This window comes from Dryobates pubescens, chromosome 29, assembly GCF_014839835.1.
Source record: "Dryobates pubescens isolate bDryPub1 chromosome 29, bDryPub1.pri, whole genome shotgun sequence".
In the NCBI taxonomy this organism is placed as follows: domain Eukaryota; kingdom Metazoa; phylum Chordata; class Aves; order Piciformes; family Picidae; genus Dryobates; species Dryobates pubescens.
The window spans coordinates 5535683-5558848 of record NC_071640.1 but is presented as its reverse complement, the minus strand read 5'-3'; the positions used below and the strand labels follow the sequence as shown (position 1 = coordinate 5558848).

The following is a 23166-nucleotide window of genomic DNA, read 5'->3' as shown; positions in this document are numbered from 1 at the left end:
ACACGAACGGCAGCGAACTTGGCCTTTACCTAACGCCCTCTCAGGAAATCAAGGCCCTATAGGACGTGCCTGAACTGCGCAGAATGAAAAAGTAACAGCCTGGAAACGGCGGGGAAGCACAGACAAAGCTGAAACAGCTCAAAGGGAGAGGCAAACGAGGATCTAACGGGACGGCTGAGAGCAGCTTAGGGGAGCTCGGGTCTGGAGGATCACCCGCCTCCAGTTCTGCTAATAAAGTCACCAACTAAGAACTGTCTTTTGCCCAAGCGCTTCTCAAGGAGCAGGGCTGGAAGCCCCAGGGATCACACCCATTCTGGTGGGCAGTTACATGGATGGAGAAGTGCGAGGGGAAGAGGGGGTGGAGAGTGGGCAGGAGACTGCTCGAATTCCTTTGCCTGCAAAATTACAGTGCAGTGGTGGTGAGAAGGTTAAACGAGGAAACACATCACAAAGTTTGCAGCTCGATAAAGAGTCTGAGAGGCAAAGTTTGTGCAGAGACCGCGGGCTTGTGGCTGCTGCCAGTTTTGCTGCCTTCCTTCTCTCTGCAGATCCCATAGAGGAGGCTCAGCTGCAGTTCAGGACATCGGGGCTTTGGAAAGGGGATGCTGTGAGTTTCCCGACTCTTCTCCGAGTCACATCTGACAAACAGAACTATGGACGAACTTGGCATGGTATGAGAGGATTCGAGACTTCTGCAGACACCTGCTGCCTCCAGCCCCTGCCCAGGCACCCTCAGCTCTGTACCCCCACCCGCTGCAGGACCTGGGAAGCAGCCACTTTCTGACTCACTCACTCTCTCCTTCCAAAATTGTGAGGTGCAAGAGCTCAGGACAAGGCCCATCAGCAGCCCCCGAGTGTAGCTACTAAAGAAAATTCACAGCTCTCTGAAGTGCTAACTTACAATCTCTGGTTTCCAGATTTTATTTCAAGCTACACTCCCCCTTCTCCCCCTCCTTAACCAGATGACCTTGCTTCAAAACATTTTATTTCCAGCTGAAGTGAAAAATGCTAACATATTAGCTTCTGTAATTGCAGTTTGACAGCACTTGATCTCAATAATTACGCTGCAGCTAAACTATTATTAACGGTTTAAGTTAAAATAAACGGAAATCCCCCTTTGGAAGTGAACAGAAACAAACCATTTGTATTTCTCTGGGGGAAGATGGGAGTCTCTTACCTGCATTGTAGGCTGCCAGATCTGCCCCAGGTCCTGGGCTCTTCCTCTTCCTGGGTCTCCCTTTCTGGACAGTCCCCACACCGTTGTAATAAGGCAGTCCCAAAGTGTTGGCAGAGCCCGCTCCTAGTGCCGGGCCCTTCCCAGCGGCTACATCCGAGTGATTGAAATGCACCTGGTACTCCCCCTGGATCAGAGTCTCGAAATGGAGGCGGCAGTACACCAGATTGTCCTTCATGCCAAAGTGGTCGCCGGTGGTCAGCATCTTGTTGCAAGTGGTGCAAGTGAAGCAGTTTAAGTGATATACCAAATCCCTGGCCCTCATGACCATTTCGGAGGCAGAAATTCCCAAGTGACATCTCGCACATCTTTGCACCGAAAACCTCCTGCAAAACAGAATGGCCAAAGAAGACGGTGAGAGGGGCATCCCCCCCGCCCGCCTTTGCCGGGTCCGCCGGGAGGGCAGCGGAGAGAGACGGGCTGCGGGGCCTGGGGCGGCAGCCTCAGCCCGGGCAGCGGCACGAAGCCGGGATATTTGCGGAGCTACTTCTCCGGGACGTGTGAATACTATGAGCCGGGAATCCAGGGGGATTTCGTCCAGCTCCCAACCAGCTGCCCCACCAGCTCCCACCCGCAAAACGCACTGACTCTCATCCCGCAAACTTCCCCGGGACTGGAAGAGGCCCGCGCAGGAGGCACCGTTTCGAGGTGCCAGCCCTGTTGCCGGCTGGGCTGACAGCGTGCCCGGGCTCAGCCTCATCCTTCACCCTTGCAGAGGGACACGGGTGGGCAAGGCGAGCCCCTACCCAGAGTGCGAGTGCGGTGCCCTGCGTGTTCAGGGCACGCAACACGCTCAGATTCCCTTGGCTATTTCTTTTTCCCTTCGCAGACCGAGAAGGATGGGCAGGGGACGCCTGCCTGAAGGAGCTTCCCGGGGCTGAGCTGTGCCAGGACCGTGCCCCCGCCCAGGAACACGGGGCCCATCCCCATGACTCTCGTTTTCCAGTGGAAGGTTTTAGGGGGCCCGTTGACTGCCCCATGGGGACGGTCTGCCACAGTCCCTTTATAATAGGGTTTGTTCAGCATGGGGGGCCAAGAACAGGTTCCCTCTCCCAGGCTAGTGACTGAGGGCAGGCTGTACCTGTAGTAATCCTCCTTGCAATAAATGCTGCCATCCTTGCTGAAGCAGGTGAGCTCGGACTCCAGGTTGAGTTTACATTCACAGCACTTCAGGCAGCGCATGTGCCACTGTTTATCCACAGCCAGGAGGTAATAACGGTCGGAGATTTTCCCCCCGCAGCCGGCACACAGGGCAGCCCTGTCACTGCTGATGGAAGGCATGGTCGGCTGGGGGAAAACAATTACAGACCGTTAGCGAGAGGGAGAAACTCTTGTGCACTGCTGGGTTCCCCCCTCCCCCTGCCCGGCCGGGGCCGGGCTTCTCCTCTTCCTGGCAGGGGCTTGGCAGGCGTGGAGCGGAGCGGAGCAGGGGGGCTCCGAGCCGGCCGCCCCTACCTGCCTCCTTCGCCCAGGAACATGGGTCCCCAGGGGCTGGTGGCATCCCACCTTCCCAGGATGAGGGCGAGACAGAAAGGAAAACACCCTGGATTTGAGGAAAGGCTTCAGGATCAGACCCAGTATGTTCTGATATTTTTATTTTTTCCCCCCAGTCTCAGAACCAGAAAAGATGCTGCTCAGTAAACAGGCACAGTAATCACAGAATAGGCAAATCGCAGATAGTTGATTTTAAAATTTATTATGGATATACTGAGAATAATGCTCAGTGAATGCACGTATGTGGAGCGTGTCTCTGTCTGTATTTTTCTAGCTATAAAATTCCAAGGGAATTACGATCAAACCCCACCAGTAGTCACAATGCCACAGCTCTCCCTGCAAGTTGGTTCCAAACAACATGTATCCGAATCTGCTGCCACTCGAAGCAGTAAAGGGATCAGTAAACAAAGCTGCGGAGGAGACGGGCATTACTAAATCCGAGGTGTAGAATATTTTATCAGGAAAACGAAATAGTAGGAAACACATAAGAAAGAAAGTGGGAGAAAAACAACAGAGCACCTTAGATTATGCTGGGATAAACTTGGAAGCAATAAAACTAAATGTAACCCCTATATAATTTAATAGTTTAGTGTCAAATCGCAATCCAATCGAAACTCTGCAAAAAACCAAATCCATACATATTCTGTCAACCTCTACCGAAAAGGAAAGAGAAAAATATCGGAAACCGTTTAAGCATGCTGATTTATTTCAGCCAGCACCTTAAAGCAGCTTTCAGGAGAGAAGGCTGGGAATGCAGCAGGGTTTGTGGCAGACCTGGCAATGCTCTGTTCTCCACTTTGTTCCAAACTTACTATCACACTTTGCACGAAAGCACGCTGCAGATTTGTTCTCGTGCGGAAGAACCCGAAATATTATTGTGCAGATGTGATAAATAGGCAGTGTGTTTTGATTCGGGCGAGGAGTGGGGAGGGAGATTTTGTTTGTTTATTTTTACCTCCTTTAGAGCCTTAAGTCTTTGAGCAAAGGAGAAGGAAAAGACATTTAATAGGGAAGAAACGAAAGAAACGGAGGCTGTTTTGAGCATATGCTGGACTCAATACTTTGATCCAGTGCATCACAAACCATCGCCATCAGCACTACTATTTGCACTGCACTATCCCCACTATCAGAACTCCATCCAAATAAAATCCTGGCACTACCTCTGTGTGTTAGGCACACAAGCCCACTGCTAGCTTCTCTCTTTAAGGCAGTGACTAAACTCCGATTAGGGATTCTTTTCTAACCAAAGTAGTTTCTTGTAAATTCACTTTCAACGAAATATGATTTTTCTGATTTGCATTTCCAGTAACAAAAATATTTCGAGGTCCAGAAATGGTATTTAAGGATCCAGACGTCTACCCCACCATTTATTCGACACACACGTATGCACATACACTATGTATAGATATGAAAAGCTATCATGCTGCAATATTTATTTCAGGAAGGATAATTTGATATTGTTTACTTGTACGGAGAAATATTAACTTTTCTGAAGAGTATCAAACCCATTTAGATTCGAAGTTACATTCAATCCTTATTGTATAAAGGCTGTTTGTCAGCCTGTATTTCAGCATTAAATACTTTCACTGTCACCTTTAAGTAATTTTCTACACGGCATTAAGAGAAAAAAGATACTGATGATGTTTTAGAAACCAAGAACAGATACCTTTCTTGCCTTATGACCATATCAGCTTACAAGACAGCATTTAACCAAAATACGGGATCATTTCAGTTCAAAATTATAATTTCTTAACAAGAAAAAGTTGTCTACATAAAATACTGAAACAGTTAATTCTTCAGAAATATTTTCCACTTTGCTAGCTCAGCTCTGGTCAGAAGGGTCTACCTTTTTTGTTACCTAAATGTATTAACACACAAGTACTATGCAGCAGCAGACATAAGACAAAAAGTGGTCAAGTTAGTAAAATTTGCAGCCATCCACATCTCTTGTTGTGTTTGCCATGTTTGCAAACCCAGTGTTCATAGATATTATGGTTTGATTTTGGTTTTGTTGTTTTTTTGTTTGTTTTTTTGTTTTTTTTTAATCATCATTTAAAGGCATTGGTCTTTGGGGTAGTTTTGTGGTTATTAATTGTTGTTTATAAATGCTATAATGACTAACTCACCATCAGCATCCTACCTGAAAAAATAACACATAATTGGTTTCTTTGGTGTTTATGTTTCCATTCTGCAGCCAGAAAAAAAAATAAATTAAAAATTTAAAAAAAAATTGCTGTGCCAAAATGTTATCTGTAGAAAAGCAGACTTTGCCTCTTCCTAAAAACTTTGGAAGGCCAGACAGGCTGGGGGGAAGGGAAGGAGTTCCTGGACGCTACCAAAAGGCTGGTCTTTCTCTTTTTTCGCACAAGCAGTACCGTTCATTTCACCCAAGCATTACTATTACTATGCATATTATTAATAATTAACAGTTTCATGCCTTTCCCACCGGTTTTATTTAATTTTTTGGAGTGCCTTTATGCTTAATTTTCTTCTGATTTAGCATTTTGCACACGTTTTACCCTGATCCGTTATTTTAAGGGAAAAAAAAAAACCTGTATCTTTGAGGATCTTTATTATGTTTAGGGAGTTGAACGACTCTCCCATTCCTTCGGCTCCTACCGTTTCGGTCTCTCCCCTGTCTATAGCCGAGCTGATGGCCGGTGCTTCGCTTTTGGTTCTCCGATCCATCTCATCGATGACCCCGTGCATCTCCGAGCCGGACAGACTGTGGAAAAGCATCGCTGAGGAAGCGGAGGAGGAGGCCCCGAGCTGCTGCTGCTGACAGTTGTCGGGGTCCCTGCAGGAGCCCAGAACTTGCATTAACCGGAGCCCTCCCCCATGCATCTAGCACGGCCGCCCCGTCTCTCCTTGGTCTCCGGGCTTTTCACCCCGGCAAAGATCTCCGGAGCGCAGCGCAGGCACTGATCCGAGGTTTCAAGGGGACTGGGTGCAGAAAAGGCGGGCGAAGGGGATGAGGGAGAGGGAATAACTGGTGGTGTGAGCTTCGGGGCTTGGATCTAGTCTGTTGCGCGGCGCCGGCACATCCCTGTAGGAGGCTTCTTCAGTGCAGGGCTCATTGCCCCAGGTGCAGTCCCAGGCTTTATGCTCTGGCCCAGCTGGCAGAAGGCTAGGCAGGTTTACGATTGGGAGAAATTAATAAATAATAGAAATATAAAAAAAATTAAACCATCTTCGTTGAGAAATAAATAAATAAAAATAATAATAATAAAAAAAACCCCCGACAAGCCCCCTACGTCGTACTGTGCGAAATTTAGAGGAGGAAAGCGAGGGAGAGGGAGACTGCAGCAGGCGGAGAGCAGGCTGGTGCTGCAGAGGATGGGGCGGATGCCCACCGTACGCACTCACAGTCTAGAGGGCTGGCAGCGGCGGCAGCTCAGGGGCAAAGTTTGCTCCTTCCCCCGCTCCTCCCCCAGCCCGCTGGAGCTCGTTGGGAAAAGAAAAAGCCAAGGGGAAGGAAGAAGAGTTGGATGGGCACCAGGTGGGACGGGCACTCAGCGGCGGCCCCCCTTCTCTCCTTAAAGCGGCGCGGTTTGTGGGGCCCCGGGGCGGCTGCTGGGTAGGCGGCCGGGCCGTGGAGAGGGAGGGGGGGAAGGGGTTGGGGGAGTGGAGCGGAACCGCCGCCGGAGCCGCCGCCCGGCGCGGTGCCTGCGAGCAGCGCGTCTGTAGCCTGGGCCCGCGCGAGGCTCCGCGCCTTTTCTACAGCCCCTCTGACATCATGTCCTGCCCCGCCGTCATTGGCTGCCGCCGCGCCCGAGCCCGCCGGCATGTGCTCGGGGCTGGGCGCGCCGAGCGGTGCGGGGCCGGGGCGCTTCTCCGGCCCCGCTCCCGCCTGTCCAGCCTCACCCCGTACTCCCGATACTGCTTCACGCTCCCAGCCCTGAACACACACCGGCGCATTTGTCCTCTCCTGGCCCGCGACCCATTCGGAGGTTGGCGTTTGGTGACAGCCAGCGACGTGTCTCGCCTTGGAGCAACAAAAGAGGCGACCGAGAATTCCTCTAGCACGGAGCAAAAAGTTTGTTTGCACTCCAGGATCATGATACCCCAGAATGTTTATTGCTCGTTGAAAGCACCCAACAACACTCGATGTGAAAAATGTCCACCCTTATAATTTGTGTAATTCCAATTTGTGAAGCCTTTCACTTGACCAAAGACACTTGCTTCTCTTATTTCCAAGTAGCGAACCAGGCCAGCAAGGTCTCTGAAGTCAGGAGAAGCTTCAGGAAGTCTCCAGGAAAGACAAAAAGTACACCAGGGGAAACTGGTTGTGATGTCTAAATATTTATCCAGACGGTGGGTAGTAAGTAAGGGCTAATTAGTATTAAAGATGTCAAATATCACACTTCTAATTATAGTAGAAAAGGTAGCACAACATAAAGTAGACCTGAATGCACATCTGAGATCACGAGACACGCTCTTTAATCCATGACTGCAAATGATTACATCACTTAGCGCGTTACCCTTAGGTGTTGTGCTCTGACAGAGCCATTTGCCTCTTACAGGTGGGGCACAGCTAAGACTGTCTTTGCTAAAACTGGAATTGCTGCATTTAGATGTAAACTTCACTGGTTTTCTCTGTTCCTTTCTTACAATAACCTAGGCTTCCTCTCATCTTTCTGTTGGTGTTGTTCTGTGTAGTTAAATGCCTTTCCATATCTCAGAGTAGAACAATATGTCTTTTGCAGAAATGCGTAAGAAATAGCCACAAAACCCCTCAAGAAGCCATACAGAATGCAAGCAGATTGGCACCTGTGGGAACTACCCAAAGACCATCCCAATAACAGACCTTGGAAACAATGGAAGTTCATCTTTTAATTCAGACTTGGTGGAGTTGGATAGGGTTTATCTTGATAAAATAATTCTTCTCTTGCTCCATTACATTGCAAGGTGCTTCAGACACTGTCTGTGATGGGAGGTTTGCCTCCACTCACTGGACACCATGGACACCAGTGTGGAACATCCTTGTCTATCTTCACCTAGGCAATTTGCTATATGCATCCTTACTTATGGCTATACACTGTACTATCCTTAGATGTTTTAATACCAGTTTAATTGCCTATCCCATAACTGATTATGCACATTTTGCAGTTAAGAAAGGTCATAGATTCGTACCCTTGGTCTGACATTGCTGATTATCAGAACAGTTTTGTATATTTAACAGAATTAAAATATAGTATTTCATGTAACAGCATTGCCTAAGTGGTTGGAACCAATAATACCAATAGCAGTTTAAAAAGGTATGGCATGCCCTCCAGTTCACAGGCTATCTCTGATTATCTCCTTAATGGATATACAAACACAAGAAGACATCCAACCCTTGCTACCAAAACACAAGGAGAGTAACAGAATGTAAACACAAAGCTGCTAATGTACACACTGACACATGAATGACATTTACATTGTTCAGAAAAAATCCAGGATATTCTTGAATAATGAGCAACAGAAAAACTGCTATAGCAAAAAAATCCTTAGAATCAAACACAGACTCACTTGAAATGAAAGTTTTTTTTTCATTAAAAAACCCGTGCAGCTAATAATAAAGTCTTTTAACCTGTATTTTGTTATAGGTGACAGGTGAACAAATCACAGGTCTTGAGTTTCTCTACCCTGCCTCTCTTGGTAACGTCATCTCCAGTACCATCTGCTACCTACCAGACAAACAGACCAACCACATAATGAGGTACCAGCTTCCACCCAGCTACCGTGACTAAATCAGAACAAAAGATTCAACGCCTCCTTCAACAAAGGAACACAAGTCTATGCTGTCTTTGCTAATTGCTGGGTTTCAGGTTGTCTGTTACAGATTTTAAGTGAGCTACAAACTTCCATCAGATACTTATAGCTGTTGGATAAAGGTACTAAGAATAAAAGATAAATGGAAGCAAAAGGTAAGAGAGAAGAAAGCTTAGAAAATACGTAACTACTTATGGTAATTTAAAGGCTGTGGAATAATATAAACATGAAAGACCAGGGGGCAGAGTGATTGATATCTCATATGTTTCTGATGCCCCTACGGTTATTAGACCGCAATATATGGGAACATACAATAAACTATGAATTAAAATGTAATTGTAGCTTCAGGCATCTTCTTCATTGTCTGCTGTGGTGTTATGTCTTCATGCACCGTGATTGACAAGGTGTAATTAATCATCTTACTCAGTTGTAAATATGGGCACCCTTCACAGTAGGCATCAGGAAGTGTGTACCAGCAAAGGAAGCAATACTTGACGCTGATATACCATTAAATCAAAATCAGAACGCTTCTATGTTCAGAAATGTGTGTTTGGTGTGATGCTGTTATCGTTTATTTCTAAAATACTGTACCAACAGATTTAGTTGATTTGCAAGTTAACTACAACATTAACTGGTTTTATTTATTTTGTCTCTTCTTCATTTTTATAGGCAATGATGTTCTTCTCCTAAATTGTGAGACAGTTTGCTTCTTGTCAGCAAGCGGAGCTCAGCTCAGCTCTTCATCTCCCCGAGTTGCTGGAGACAGACTCACAGGCTTTAGATTCAGCTGCTCTATGGACTGATTGAAACGATTCAGGGAATTTGTGACTCCATTCATGTATCACTTTTTGTGCTTCTTATACATTGAGTCAGACACTTTGTATCATTTTAAAGTAAAAGAGAATAATGAAATAATCTTAAGAAACACTGCCCAGTTTTAAAATAGGGCATTATCACAAATGCTCTCCCCTGACTGTAAATGAACATATTTTTAAAGATATTTTTTTTCAGTATTCCAGGGCAAGAAATATTTGATATCTGTTTCCTTCTCTAAATGATTGCTATCCTTATCCAGTTAGTGCAAAAATGGTCTGTGAGTCAGAGGAAATTTAAGTGGTGTGTCTCAGGAAAATTTGGTGGTATGCATTTTTTTGACGCACACAGAGCTGCTGAATGAATAATTGGCAACCTATTTAATGTCCTTTGCTTTAAAGCTGTCTTGTGTGCTTGCGGTTTAAAAAAATGTCTTTCAAAGCTGTTAAATATGTAACAAAAAGAGGTTGCTATCACCATTCTGACATGAACAAAGCCATACAGTGAGCTGCCTGAAGTACTTCCAGCATGGTATTAATTACAAACACTGTAATACATGAACATTTGCAAAGTTCTCAAATTTAATTTCTTTGCAACACCAGTGATGAATGTTTCATAAAAGCATGCAGTAAAAATATCTGTCTAGGAATTAGCTGTTAAATATTACCTAAGTTAAGCATTTTGGGGAGAGTGTGGAATCTGCTGGATCTCTCCTTTCACAGTTTACTTCTGATTGAATAAGATCTCTAGCTGTCTCAGCAGCAAACCAAGCTTAAAACAGTAGCACACTTTCAAGAAGATGATTGACTGAGAATGTGTTTTATTTTGATTTGAAAACCTGTCAATCACAGATAAAAAAGACAAAATTATATCGTTATATAATATTAGCTAATTGTATTTGTCTGGTATATCCAGGAATATCCAGGAAAGACAAATAATGCAGTTTAAAAGGAAAATATTCAGAGTGTTTTGCCCAGATGTTATACTGAAATTGTTTGTCACTGGTACAAGCTGTAGATTTCAGACAAAAATATGAGTGTGTATCTGTAGATATGAGGGAGAAATAAGCTGCCCATGGTTTTACACATTTCAGTTTATACAGCCACAGCTATTTAAACAATCCCAAAACTGCCTCTACGGGTGTCAGAGAGGGAGGGAAATCTTCAACCACATGATCTTCTCTCCAGAGTCCTGTTAAATCCACTGAACTTAAAACAGAACAAGAAGTGTGAAATATGGGTTTGAACATGTTATGTCAGAAATGTAAAGGTTGGAAGCCTTTTTAGTAACCGATATTAATATTGTATTAAATGTTATGAAAAGGTAGGTGTTGGAGAGAAGGGCTGGGCTCATGTGCAATTTTGTCAAGGTTTTTATCTGTGATTATGATTCCAGATGTATCTATTCCCTTAGGAGAAAAATGAAGTAAAGTTGGCATGTGACATGTGTTTTAAGGTGTTTGGCACAGTTTCCCAAAGTGATGACAAAATGTTCATTTTTATTACTGTGAATTGGTAAAGAAAATACATTTCTGAAGGTCGGTAGCTGTATATTCAGGATAGCTTTAGAGATTTATCTTGGGAAATACAGATTTTTGGCGGTGTGTTTAGATCTGACTACCTGACCTGAGCATACTGGAATAGGATAATTTCTACAAAATATGAAGTGGTAATTGCTAGAAATTCAGTAAATCTCATGCCCAGAACATAGCGAAGAACAAATGAATGTCTAGGATTGCATGTGGCAGTGTACCTGATTTTTAATTATATTTCAAATCTATTTACTACAGACCAATATTTTTTTGCTCTGCAATTAGAGCTCAAATAAGTATAATAAGATTCTTTGTAGAAACACTTTCTAGTAGACAGATTTTTTTTTATTTTCTTTTTAACCAAGTGGGGAAGGTGGTTGTGGTTTGTTTCGTTTGGTTGTGTTTTGTTTTTGTTTTATTTTATACTATTATTTTGTATAAATGCATATGAAAAGTTTAGATGAGAAACTTCCCCCATGGCTCCCCAGCTCCCCTTCTCTGTTCCCTCCAAACCACTTCTGTGTGTAATAGTATCAGTAATTCCATGCTGACAGCAGGGCACCCAGGGCTACATTACCAGGCAAACACTCACTCATAAACATTTTACAAGTTCAGTATCAGCCAATCCTGGAGGTTTGAGAGCCTGCCCTGATTGGGTACATCATGGATTTGGTAAACATGGCTACATAACAAAAATAAGGTTTGTAGAGAAAGAGTCCAGTAGTGCTGCTTTCTTTGAATAAGCAAAGAATATGATTAATTCCATATTTTAGATGTAAACTTCCACAGCTCTGTATCCATCTGCAAATATTCAGAGTGATGTGCTCAATACATTCCTTTCTGTTCTAAAACCACATTTCTTTGAGAATTTAACCACATCAGAAAGCACTTCAGATTTCTAACACAAATATTAGATGCATTTAATGTAAGGAAGCTTCCTTTATTGGAGGTGATTTGGAACATTTTGTATTTTATAGGTATATTTAAGAGGTTAGCAGTAGGGGGGAATCATCTGTGGAAAATCTGTCTACAGCTGAAATGTTTAGATGCAGAGTGTTGCTGAAATGCCTGATACATTCACATTCTTTTGTTAAGGAGCTTATAGGACTATCCTCTTAGCTACCAGCTACTTTTTTTTTCTTTCTTTCTTCTTCTTCCCCTGCTGGGGGTGGGGGTATTTTTTATTTTTTTTTTTGTGAAATAACTTGGTTTTTTAATTAAAAAAAAAATGTTATTTCCAGGATTATATGCTTGTATTTATTCCTTGTGTGCAATTAGAAGATATTTATTCTCAAGGGCTTTACTTTTTATCTGCAAATTTGTTGTTCTTTTCAGTAATCTTCTGCAACTTTATTTTATCTGCAGTGCATGGATGAAATGCACACAGCCCCTCAGTTGCTAGTATATTATTGATTTACAAGTTTTCACAGGTTAATTGTCCATGGGATTATTTTTCTCCAATATAACATATCTCCAATTAAAGAAAAAAATGCCAAGGGCTAAGGTATGTTACAATCTGGTGTAGAAATTAATTCGCGAGGTCCTTGTGTTTATATTTTCAATTTAGAATCCTATTTATACTTCAGTATAATATGGAGAGTTTGAAAATGAGGAGTCTGGTATTTTCCAGATATCAAAATGTGTTTGGCTAATGAAGACAGAAGGCTTGGTCACTAGATTTATTTTAAAGCAGTGCTTTTAGATATTCATAAATTAAAATGGCAGTTTTCAATGAGATACTTATTACTATTTTATTTGATATTTGCAAGATACCTGACCGTTTAATATTTATCCTTTATTTCTCTGAGCTGATCTAATTGCACCTCTCTATTTTGCATTATTTCTCTTTGCAAACACTACATTATTCACTCTCTCCTGTGCTTATTAAACACTGCCACCTGCACCAAATGAAACAAAGCTTCTCCATCAATCTATCCCAGCTAAAGAACCCTGACTATATATTATAATTAATTGAAGCTCAATTGAACACTTGAGTCTGAACTAGATACAGTAACCTGAAATAACATTAAAAAAATTAGGATGTACTTTAAAGAAATCTTTTAAATGAAAATGTTCACTCAAAACTGAGAACCTAACCTTGTACCAAGCACTCTTCATCATCTCTACACAGTACCTCAAGTAGCAATTAGCAGGTCCTTTAATTAATTAACTATTCCCTGTACATCACAGGGATTTTTGTGGCGCTAACGTCATCCTTCATAAGTGAATACCAAATCCAGTCAATATTTTGTCACTATAAACCCTTATCTGGACTACCTGAATGCCCACCACCCATCTCTGAAAAATTATTTCCAAACACAGCAAGCAGGTATGGAAACCAGAGGCAAACTTTGCAGTACTTGCCTAGGCAATTAGAGGGAAGAAAGCTAGAAAGGGAGGAGTGAATGTAGGTAATCCTCTATCTAAATATTTGCAGTGAGAAGGAATCAGATAAGGTACAAATAGAACAGTAATGATGAGATCTTATAAACAGAGTGAAGTAAATTTAATCTATAAGAAAAGCTGAATGTATTTGCAACTTCCCAAGTGCTGCAGGCTTTGCTCACCGTGCTGCCTATCTTTCACACTGCCTGCTCTCAGACAAGAACAGATTAATTAAGTGGCAGGTCAGACACAATAAGGTGAAAGGGCATTTCCAACCAATCAGAAACATTTTGCCAATTTTATACTTTGCAAACTTTTTATGTATCCCCACATATTTAGTAATTTGAATGGAATTAACATCTGAAAATGAGACACAAAATATGTATTGCTGTTTTAAAGGTTTACCAAAGATGCGCTATGTAAATTTGTTTATATAAATATGTATAAGATATATGACTGTACAAGGCTATGTGTGTGTGAGTGAACATATGTGTGTGTATCCATCTATCTAGTTGTAGATTCAGACACAGACATATGTTATCATTTCTTAGAGGCAAATATCTGCAGAAGTAATTCTTTGTGTTCAATAGTTTTACTTAACATGTAGTAAGTTTATCTTAAGAGATTTCTGTTTTCAGGAACGATCTTGTGAATTTATGAAATGTACAGCATGATGAAATCAAAGTGATGATGATTTTGCAAGAATTATACACTATCATTCTTTCAACGTGTGTAATACTTTGAATTATGGAACAAACTTTATAGATAATTTAAAATAATAAATAAAATATATAATGTAAATCTATAGAAATTAGAAAGAATTATTATTCAAATAATTTGGGACCTTTGCCAAGTGATATAATAATTTTAACCCATTCCCTCCTCCCAGCATTTAATTGGAGCTACTCATGAGGACTAATATTTATTCAATTAGCAAAATACAGTAAATGCACCTCAGTAAGATTTTCTATTCTGTGTAAGTAACAACAATTTTCATTTTCACCTCATGGATTCTCTTACATCACTGTTATTGCAACTTCAGTTAAAAAATGTTGTCATGATCTAAATGTGAGGTAAAATGTAAAGGTCAACTGATAAGCTCTGATTGTATCTCTGGTGTTGCTGTGTAAATCCACTCTTATCAATAATTCACTGTTCATGTTCTACAAAGACTCTGTCTTTACATTTTTTAATTAGCACTCACCATTTTACAAAGCTAATTAAGATAGGGAAATATTAATCCCTGTACTTGGGGTCCTTATGTCAAAATTTACTGCACATTTTTTTCCAGTAGCTTTGGCAAATGAATACTCTATTTTGATACATCAATCTCAAACAAAGGTGGACTCTGATGCAATTTTTCACTGTTCATTTCCTTGAATCTTTTGGGATATAAAGAATCATGAACAAATACTTAACAGTCTGATCAATAATCATTGACCGTTTTGAGCCCCTCGTACCCTAACAAGCACAGCTTGATCATGTATATTTGATCATTGTAAAATTTCAAAGCACCTTGACACAGCAGAGCAAGTCTTCCTATGTCATCTTTCTGTTGTTTCATAAAGTACATATTTCCCATGATTTAGCTCCACCATTAATGGAAACTTATTGCACGTATATTTTATGAAACTCAAGATTGTGCATTTTGGCATTATTATATCCCCAGTATTTCATATCAATGGCAAATATAAAACACTATCCTAACATTTTAGGGTAGGAAACTCTGGATGTGCCTTTGGATTCAATGGACCCCAGAGTGCAAATCTAAAAAGCCCAATCGTTATAAATCTTGCATTCCTGTTAAGTGTTGGCATGCACATTACACCGAGGTGTGCTAAGTTTATTTTAGTGGAAAAATTGTAGTAAAAACCTTTCCCTTGATATCCTTTTAAATATATGTTCACATATGTATAAAATAAAAAATATGCAAGTTCACAGCTGTGTTCACCCTCAGCCTTATTAATATGTAAAGAGACAAAGATCTAAGTAAAAATATTTACAGTGAAAAATGTCTTTGCAGAACTTTACTACTGTTTGTAATTGCACATTCAGTGTTTTTCATACAGGAATTTCAGATTATCATTAAAATATAACATTGATGCTACATTTGTATAGCTGCCTTTTCTGCTTATAATCATAATGTTTATTCTAACTTTCTGGGCTTATTATTTTAGACAGATATCAGTTTAATTAGCTTAAGCTGTCATACTCTAATAAATACAGACAGGTTGTCTGGTTCGGGAGGAGGAAGGTGGCTGCAGATTTCAGAAGCAGAGACAGTTAATGCTTTATACATTATTATGTAAACAGCAAAAGGACAAAAAATAATGACCTGATAAACTTTCAATTTCTGACTCTCCTCTATATGCTTTCTGACCAATTTTTCTATAGAAAATCCATTCAAATTAGGCAGGTCCTCTAAATATCTGCAGCATCTGCTGGTTCAGACACCTTCCTTTATGCAGAGTACCATTTTCATATGATAATACATGTAATATGATATAGAATGACAGAATGCATGACAGTTGCCCATAATACATAGAAAGTCACTCAAAGGACAGAAGCGACATTTGGATAATTAGCATCCATTGGGCAGTCAATCATGCGAATAGAAAAAACTGAACAAAACCCACAATGGAGTTAGAAAACAAAAGGGACCCTAGCCAGTCTCAGGATTAACTGCTCTAAAGCGATCTAAATGCTTTTGTATCTAAAGAACTGAGGCTCCCAGGGCTGCCCTGTTCCCCTCTAGATACCCAGGGAACTAATTGTGGCGATCAAAGTTAAAGCATTCTCTCTTCTTTATAGACTGCTAAATACACAGAAAAATTATTTCTCCATTCGTGTTCATTAAACTATTTTAAAGTTAAAAAACTGATGCCATGTTCTTTTGCCAAGTGAAATGAGCTAGAGTATTGAGATTGTCCTGCTTTTATGGGAATACAACAGCCCATTTAATTTAAAGTCTGCCTTTGTTTGATTAATATTATTTTGCTGTTGTCCAGTCTGCTCTTTCTTTTTGGATAATGAAGGCAATTGTCATTAAAAACTCTTGTGTGAGAAAAACCTGAAAACAGCTAGGAATAATAATAGTAATAACAAAGCCCATTAACAAAATCAAGCAGGAAAGGTCTCACAATTTCTTAGTAACTGGCACCTTGTAAAATAAATAAAATATTTTTTCACTCAATATATGCAGCTTAGAATATTTCTTTTCCCTAGATTAGTTGGTAGATGAGGGCAGCCTCCTTTAAAGCTCCATCTAACAGAAGAGAGAGAAAAAGAGAAGAGATACAGAGAGAGCCCCAGGATGTGGAAAGTCATGAAAATACCTACCCTGGAGACAGTATTCCCATAGGATCCTTTTCATACAAATTCCAACTTGCCTAATGCCCTTAATGAATGAAATAAAGAGAGAATTCAGAAAGGCCCATGCTGATGGCTCCTGCTGGAAAGTGTGTGGTTTAAGGCATAGCTGCAGCAGTTCTGGGAGGGAATCGGCTCCGGTCCCCATCAGCCAAGCAGACAGGAATCACTGGGGCGAAATCTTCCCCCTCACACATTTGCAATTGACTTGAAATAACATCACGACACCTTTGGATAATTGACGCCTTCTTACCTTTCGTTGTCCTTTGCAATTAATATTTGTAGATCTAGAGGTTTCTCCCAGCCACAGATAACAGGAAGGTGGAAGGGGTGGGGAGAGAGAGAGTGCGTGTGTGTGTGCGTGAGTGTGTGCGTGAGTGTGTGTGTGAGAGAGACAGAGAGAGAGGAAAAGAGAGAAGCAGAGAGAGGCTTTGGTTGTGTGTCTGTGTTTGGGGAATGGTGTGTTGGTGTATTTGTGTGGAGGTGTATTTGGGTCTTTGTAAACCTCTGGAGTTCTAAAGGCAAGACAGAAAGTGAAGAGTATGAGGAGCTGGATCTCCCTTCTCAGTCGTTACAGAGTTTCGGCAGCAGTGACCTTCAACCCTTTTGCTCTGTGTTAGTCTCAACTTGAGCCCCTTGCCCAGCTGCTGTGCCCGCGTCAGAATGCGGAGAAGGAAAAAGGGACAGCAGAGGTAAGGAGGCAGAGAGAGATTGAGATCAGAAGGGCTTTTCGCCCAGTCAAATGGGCCTCTGGTGACAAATCAATCACGGCCTGTTCAAACCAATGATGCTGCCAGTCTCCAGCTCGCCAACCCCTCCACAACCTCCCCCAGCTCAGCTTGCTCTCCTACATGACACTCAGCTGATGACTGGGGCTCCAGTCAGAGAAGGGCTGCTTTTTACAGGTTGATTTGGTCATTAGCATCATTTCTTCACTGTTTTCCTCTTTCTCTCTCTTTACCTACCATCTATTTATTTATTAAATCTTGAAAACTAATATTAGAAGAGGGATTATGACACACAGAAACACTTGTAAATAAGTTCATTTACTGCCTTGTTAACTATTTTACTTTAACTTAGGAAGAGCTACTTGATTTAGTGCAATTAGAAGATCTGATCAATATAATCAGTAGGCCTTAGAAGATCTTTACTCCACCTCTTCCTTCCATTTCACACTAGTAAAACCAGCTTCAGTAATTTTTTTCTACTACATCTGTAGGACAGGAATTATTTTTCAATTATTGCTGCTAAATGATAATAAATGACTTCTTTCAGTAAAGGCTTTCATCTGAAAATGTTTCCAAACAGTCAAAGAGAGAAACAGCAATATAAGAAGAGTGCTTAAAAGTTTAGGAAGAACAAAGTACTCTCTTAGAAAGTACTCTCTTGCAGGTTTGTGATCTGAGGAATTGTACTCTCTGTTGTTTCTTCTCGTCTCACTTCCCCTCCCCCTTCCCTCAATCCCTAATACAGAGGGGGAGAAAAAGTCAAAATAAGGTCTTAACAGAGTATATATTAGCCCTCACTAACCTTAATCCCTGGAATAAAATCCTCACTACAGAAAAAAAGAAAAAAAAAAAAAAAGAAAGAAAAAAAAAGAAGAATGAATTTTGCACATTAAGAAGAAAGGAGAACTCCCTGCTTGTCCTCTTACATCTCTAGGGCCAGTCTCTTAGTTCAGATATATCTCTGTGCAGTCAAGGATGTCAGTGTACATTTTTACTGACAAATCTACATGTTGGCCACCCGAGAGCAGCTGGCCAGTCTGACAGTGTGGTGGGAAGGAAAGATGACAGAGATGCATAGAATGGAGCTGAGCTATTCCAAGCTCTGTAAAGAGAGACTGGGCTAGATACAGGAGCATTAAAAATATAGCACAATATGCTCAAAAATGTCTCCCCTATCTCCTTTCTAATATGACTGAACTCTGGCGAAGCTGAAGTGCATTGCAGATAGCAGTGTGGGGTGTTGAACAGCCTGTAGCTGGAGAGTGCTTCAGTTTTTATCTTCAAAGCTGTCCTGTCAAATACAAGGTCTTTTAAACATCACAGGGATAAAGTTTCTGATTCTGTAGGGTTCGTTTTCCTCTTGGTTTTCCTCAGTCAGAAGTTAAGCCCATACGACCCCCACAGTAAGCTGGCTCCAGGATTGCTGCCCTGCTACTTGCCCCATGATTTGGGGATGCTTGTATAGAACAATCTTGATTTGCTCACTGTTTGTTGAGTTCAGTTTTCTTCATGTTAGTTCTTTCTTCCATCTTACATGTCTTGAGGCCTTTGCGCCATGACAGTGAATTGAATCTTATGAACTTAAAGGAAAATTGTGGCTGGGACTTGGAGAATATTCATCTGTTGCAGAAAATGCTGAAGTCTGAACATGTGAGAATTGAACTAATGAGTTTTTTCCTCATTTTGGTCCCTTAGTCTCTTTTTTTTCAACCATATCTTAATTGCAGTGTTTCCTGACAAAATAATCTGAGCTCCTAAAAAATTTTAAATGCACACCTTCATTTCATTGCTTGTACTTCCTTCTACTAACATAATTCAAGAAATGAAGATGATATAAAAAATAATGTGCTTCTGTCATCTTATTGTCAATAAATATGCACTACACCTAAATCTAGTCGATTTCTAAAATGAAAATTCATTACATTTCTGGAAACTTGAACTATCAGCTCCATGCATTTTAATTAGATTGTCTGTTTTTTCATTTATTACTAATACAGTCCTCTTAACTATGATTTATTTGTTAAACAAAGTGCCATAATCCGTCACTTATTCATCTTAATTTCAGCAAAATTAAAGTAGTTGCTGTTATATTACATCTAATTGCACTTGCAATGAAAAGAACGGAGATGTTAATCAAAATAAATTGAAGATAAACAATAAAATCATTAAATCTTTGCTGCAGTAAGTGTAACTAATCAGTTTTGACTTGAAGCGACCGAACACAAATAATGAATCTGTCAGTGAAGACGTGCTCATTAAATACAGCCTAGTCCGCTTGGGTCCTGCCGGCAGCCTGCACCACACAGCCCCGTGCAGCCCTCCGGTGCCTCCCTGCTATTAGGAAGCCAGGGAGAAGGAAGAAATCATGTACCATTTTCAGCAACAAATGCATCTATATGCTGCAGTTTGATTAAGTGAAGATGCAAATGCCACAGGTATGCGCTAACTCCTGCAAACACTGTGCCAGCAAGAGTGAAAGAGCATTTGTTTTATTCAGCAACTAGCAGGTCAGAGATTAGAAGAGGACAGGGCAAGGGAAATTCAGAGATATGAAGCACTCGGTTTTAAAAGTTATTAGAATATTAGCTTCATAGCAGATCAATGAAGTTGGTATTGTGTTAAATAGCATATGTTAAATAATATGTTTTGCACTAGTACGAGACATTGATTATAGTCCTGCGCTATACCCACCGAGTAGGGACAATGCTTGCATTAGGAACAGAAGCTGTTCATATACATGCTGTCTTACCACCATTTACCACTTCTGACCTTACTAGCTTATTACAAGGTACAAAATGGGAACTCTGGTTATTTCCAAAGACATTGTGATGCTGGCAAGGAGTCCTGTATCTGAGCAGCCTGGTGAGCAGAGCTAGAGCAACCAACAATTTCTGCTTCAGCTTTTAAAGTGTTTACTTCATTATTTCAGTTTCCCCAATGGAACATTTTGGAGTAATCATTGGGAGCATGAATTTATGTGGCAAGGAGCAACTTTTCCTAAAAGAGTTTTGAGTGCTACCCTTTTCTCTGATATGAGACAGCAGCTAAGTGCAGTGATAAAGATATAAGCAGTGGACCTAATTTTGTGGCCTTAGATTTTGTAGACTGAACTACATCTTTATTTACTTGAATAATATTATTAGTTTCTAAACTGAAGACAATGCTTTGTATTTTAAACTTCCCCACACTGTGTTATATTTTACTTCTTTACAAATCTTGCTGTCCTTTGTCTTAACCATTTAGTAAACAGAATAATTCAGCTTAAAATGTTGATCAGCACAAAGGATGTCTAACTTGCTCTTGGAATCACAACATAACTGATCAACATTTTACACTGCTCATGCTTTCTACTGTACTTCAAATGGCAAGCAGTCCGAATAATATAGTGATAGTTTAACAGTTAATATGCTCTGGTCAAGTATATCAGATACATGCACGTATTTTTTAGTTTACATTTCATTATCTATGGAAAAAAATGGGCAAGATAACCCAGTGGCCTCTGAGCAGGAGGCTAATTTCAGCTCAGAATTTCAGCTCAGTTTTCTTCTTTCTTTCTCTTTCTTTGTCTATCGTTCATATCTGGTCACAATAAAAGAAAATTATCATGGGACAATAAGGTTTCACAGGCTGAATTCTGAGTTGGATGACTACTGAGAAAGTTCTTTCCCCTCTGCTTTTCTCATGCTAGTGTGATTTGATTTCTGTTCATAATTAACCTTTTTTTGTTGTTGATGTTAATAAAAAATCTAGCTGGTGGACCTTATATCAAGTTTCTGTTCTGCATCTTTCCAGCATTTATAATGCTTAGCTTGGGACCTGACATTCCTCAAGACACTCATTTGGAATGATTTATATGGGCTTTCCTAGTTCAGTGCCCAGTGGGTAATTCCAGAAATTAAATATTATATGTTTTTTTACTGATGTAACTCTAAACACTTAACAGAAATAGTAAACATTACTGTTCCTAAATTACAGAAAAGGTAATATAAATACAGACTGAAAAGTGGCTATCAGGATAGGAAACAGGTAATGATAAAAAATTAACAAAAGGATGGACCTGCTCCTTCATTAGTCAAAAACTCCTACTGACTTCTGTCAAAAATCTACCTTGAATGAAAATGATAGAGGGCTCTGGAGCTGTATAGTGACCCGTGTAAAGTTAATCTGAGAATCTTATTCCAGTGGCTTTCAGTAGGTCTCTAAAAAAAATTCACCAATACAAGTGGCACTAATTGGACCCCATGTTGGGAGACTTTGCAGAGGAGCTTACGATTGAATGGGCCTTGGAAACTGAACTCCCTCTCCTATCTAGATATGGCTCCTTGAGGTCACAGTTAAAGCACACCAGGGGGTCAATGTCGAAGAAGGTTGCTTTTTCTTTACTTGTGCTTTACCTTTCCTGTAGCTAGAATACTTGAATATTCAGGCTGCTCAGCATATCATTTGCTCAATATTTTAACTACCCTTTGGGACTTTGTTTGTTTGTTTTAATGTAAAGTGTTTAGGACTTTTCTCAAGGAAAATATGATCACCTATAGTTATGACCTTGAATAATATGCAGCATGTACACAGTGATTAAGAAAAGAGTGTGGACAGCCTGCAGAAGAGGAAAGATTGAAGGAATTCTCTTTAGCCCCATTCTGAACAACAGCTGATGGTTGGGTATCTGTATAGACATTTCAAGAAGACTAGTTGAGATTTAATTTTGAATAGGAGGAGACAGGTTCAGAATAAATAAGTGGATCTGACAGCTGGCAATGTAGGGATGATAGCTAAATCTGTGTTTGACAATGAGATTACACCAAAATAAGATTTGGCTTTAAGTGGAAGAAGGCAGCTAAAATACAGCTCCATTAAATACCTCCAGAAAGTTGGCGATGTCATGTCCGGATGAAGGATAAGTGAAGAGATTATTAAAGATGTAATAAAAGAGCCATGAAAGGACAGGTTCAGGGAAATTAAGAAGGACAAGATGTCAAAAACTAGAGTACAATCAACAATTCTGAATGATGAAGTGCAAAGGAGTATGAAATTGGAATAGTAGTTCTCAGCTTTAACAGAGAAGATAGCTGTGCTGCATAAAGACCAGACTAACTCTTAGGTATTCAGCTATTACAGTGACAGTTTGTGTGTAAGCATATCACTACAGATATATACCTATAGATGGACACTATTCCTTGGTTTTGTGCTTGTGTGCATGCACACCATCTTGGGGGGTAATCAATGACTTAACAGAACAGGACAATAACTATTACTCTTCAGAAGGTAGGAAGGGAAGCAAACAGAAGAGATTCCTTAGAAACAGCAACATACTCAACCGTATCAGAAAGTAATTTTGGGCATAACAATGTAACAGATTATAATGTTGGCAAAGGAACGCAAGTAACTCAAATGCCAGGACCTCTCAGTTATGGAGAATTAATTACGCAAACTTGAGCAACACGTGCCTTCCCAAGAAACACTGCAGCTTCCCTCTCACCAAATGTTTTTCAGAATTTGGTATGTTTTATTGTAATAAATGACTGGCTTTACCACCGCTTTTTCAATTTTCAACTTTTGAACATGACTCATGGATTATTACAATATCATTTAGCAGAGATAAATATTCAATCAGATTTCACTTTGCATAAAGAACTAAAATTTAAATTAGCAATGTCAAGAAGTTTCAATTCTGCAAAACAGCAAGTTCTGACCTCAGATTAAATCCAAAGATCACAAAGTGCTTTAGGAGCTTTGTAGACTATCACAAAGTATGTAATGCAGAGCACAAAGGTGGGAAAATTCTTGTCACCTTCTTATTACTGATGTATATAGAACTCTCTGTTGACATTTTCCAGAACTACCCTTCGACCTGTCTC

General features: G+C 40.6%; 1 protein-coding gene across 2 annotated transcripts in view; it reads right to left on the bottom strand.

The window, feature by feature from the left end:
- The window catches only part of LHX2 (LIM homeobox 2), a 33138-nt gene extending 15974 nt beyond the window's left edge, over positions 1 to 17164 (bottom strand). The window contains exons 1-3 of one of the 2 annotated variants that reach the window (XM_054174410.1): positions 16834 to 17164; positions 2316 to 2521; positions 1178 to 1560 (exon numbers count right to left, since the gene is read on the bottom strand). In XM_054174410.1, coding sequence (XP_054030385.1) covers positions 1178 to 1560; positions 2316 to 2515 — 583 coding nt within the window. In that variant the 5' untranslated portion in view covers positions 2516 to 2521; positions 16834 to 17164. Of the gene's footprint in view, positions 1 to 1177; positions 1561 to 2315; positions 2522 to 5347; positions 5924 to 16833 lie in introns of those variants that run through there. The other variant, XM_009907473.2, reaches the window with a different exon arrangement.
- Positions 17165 to 23166: the final 6002 nt, after the last annotated feature.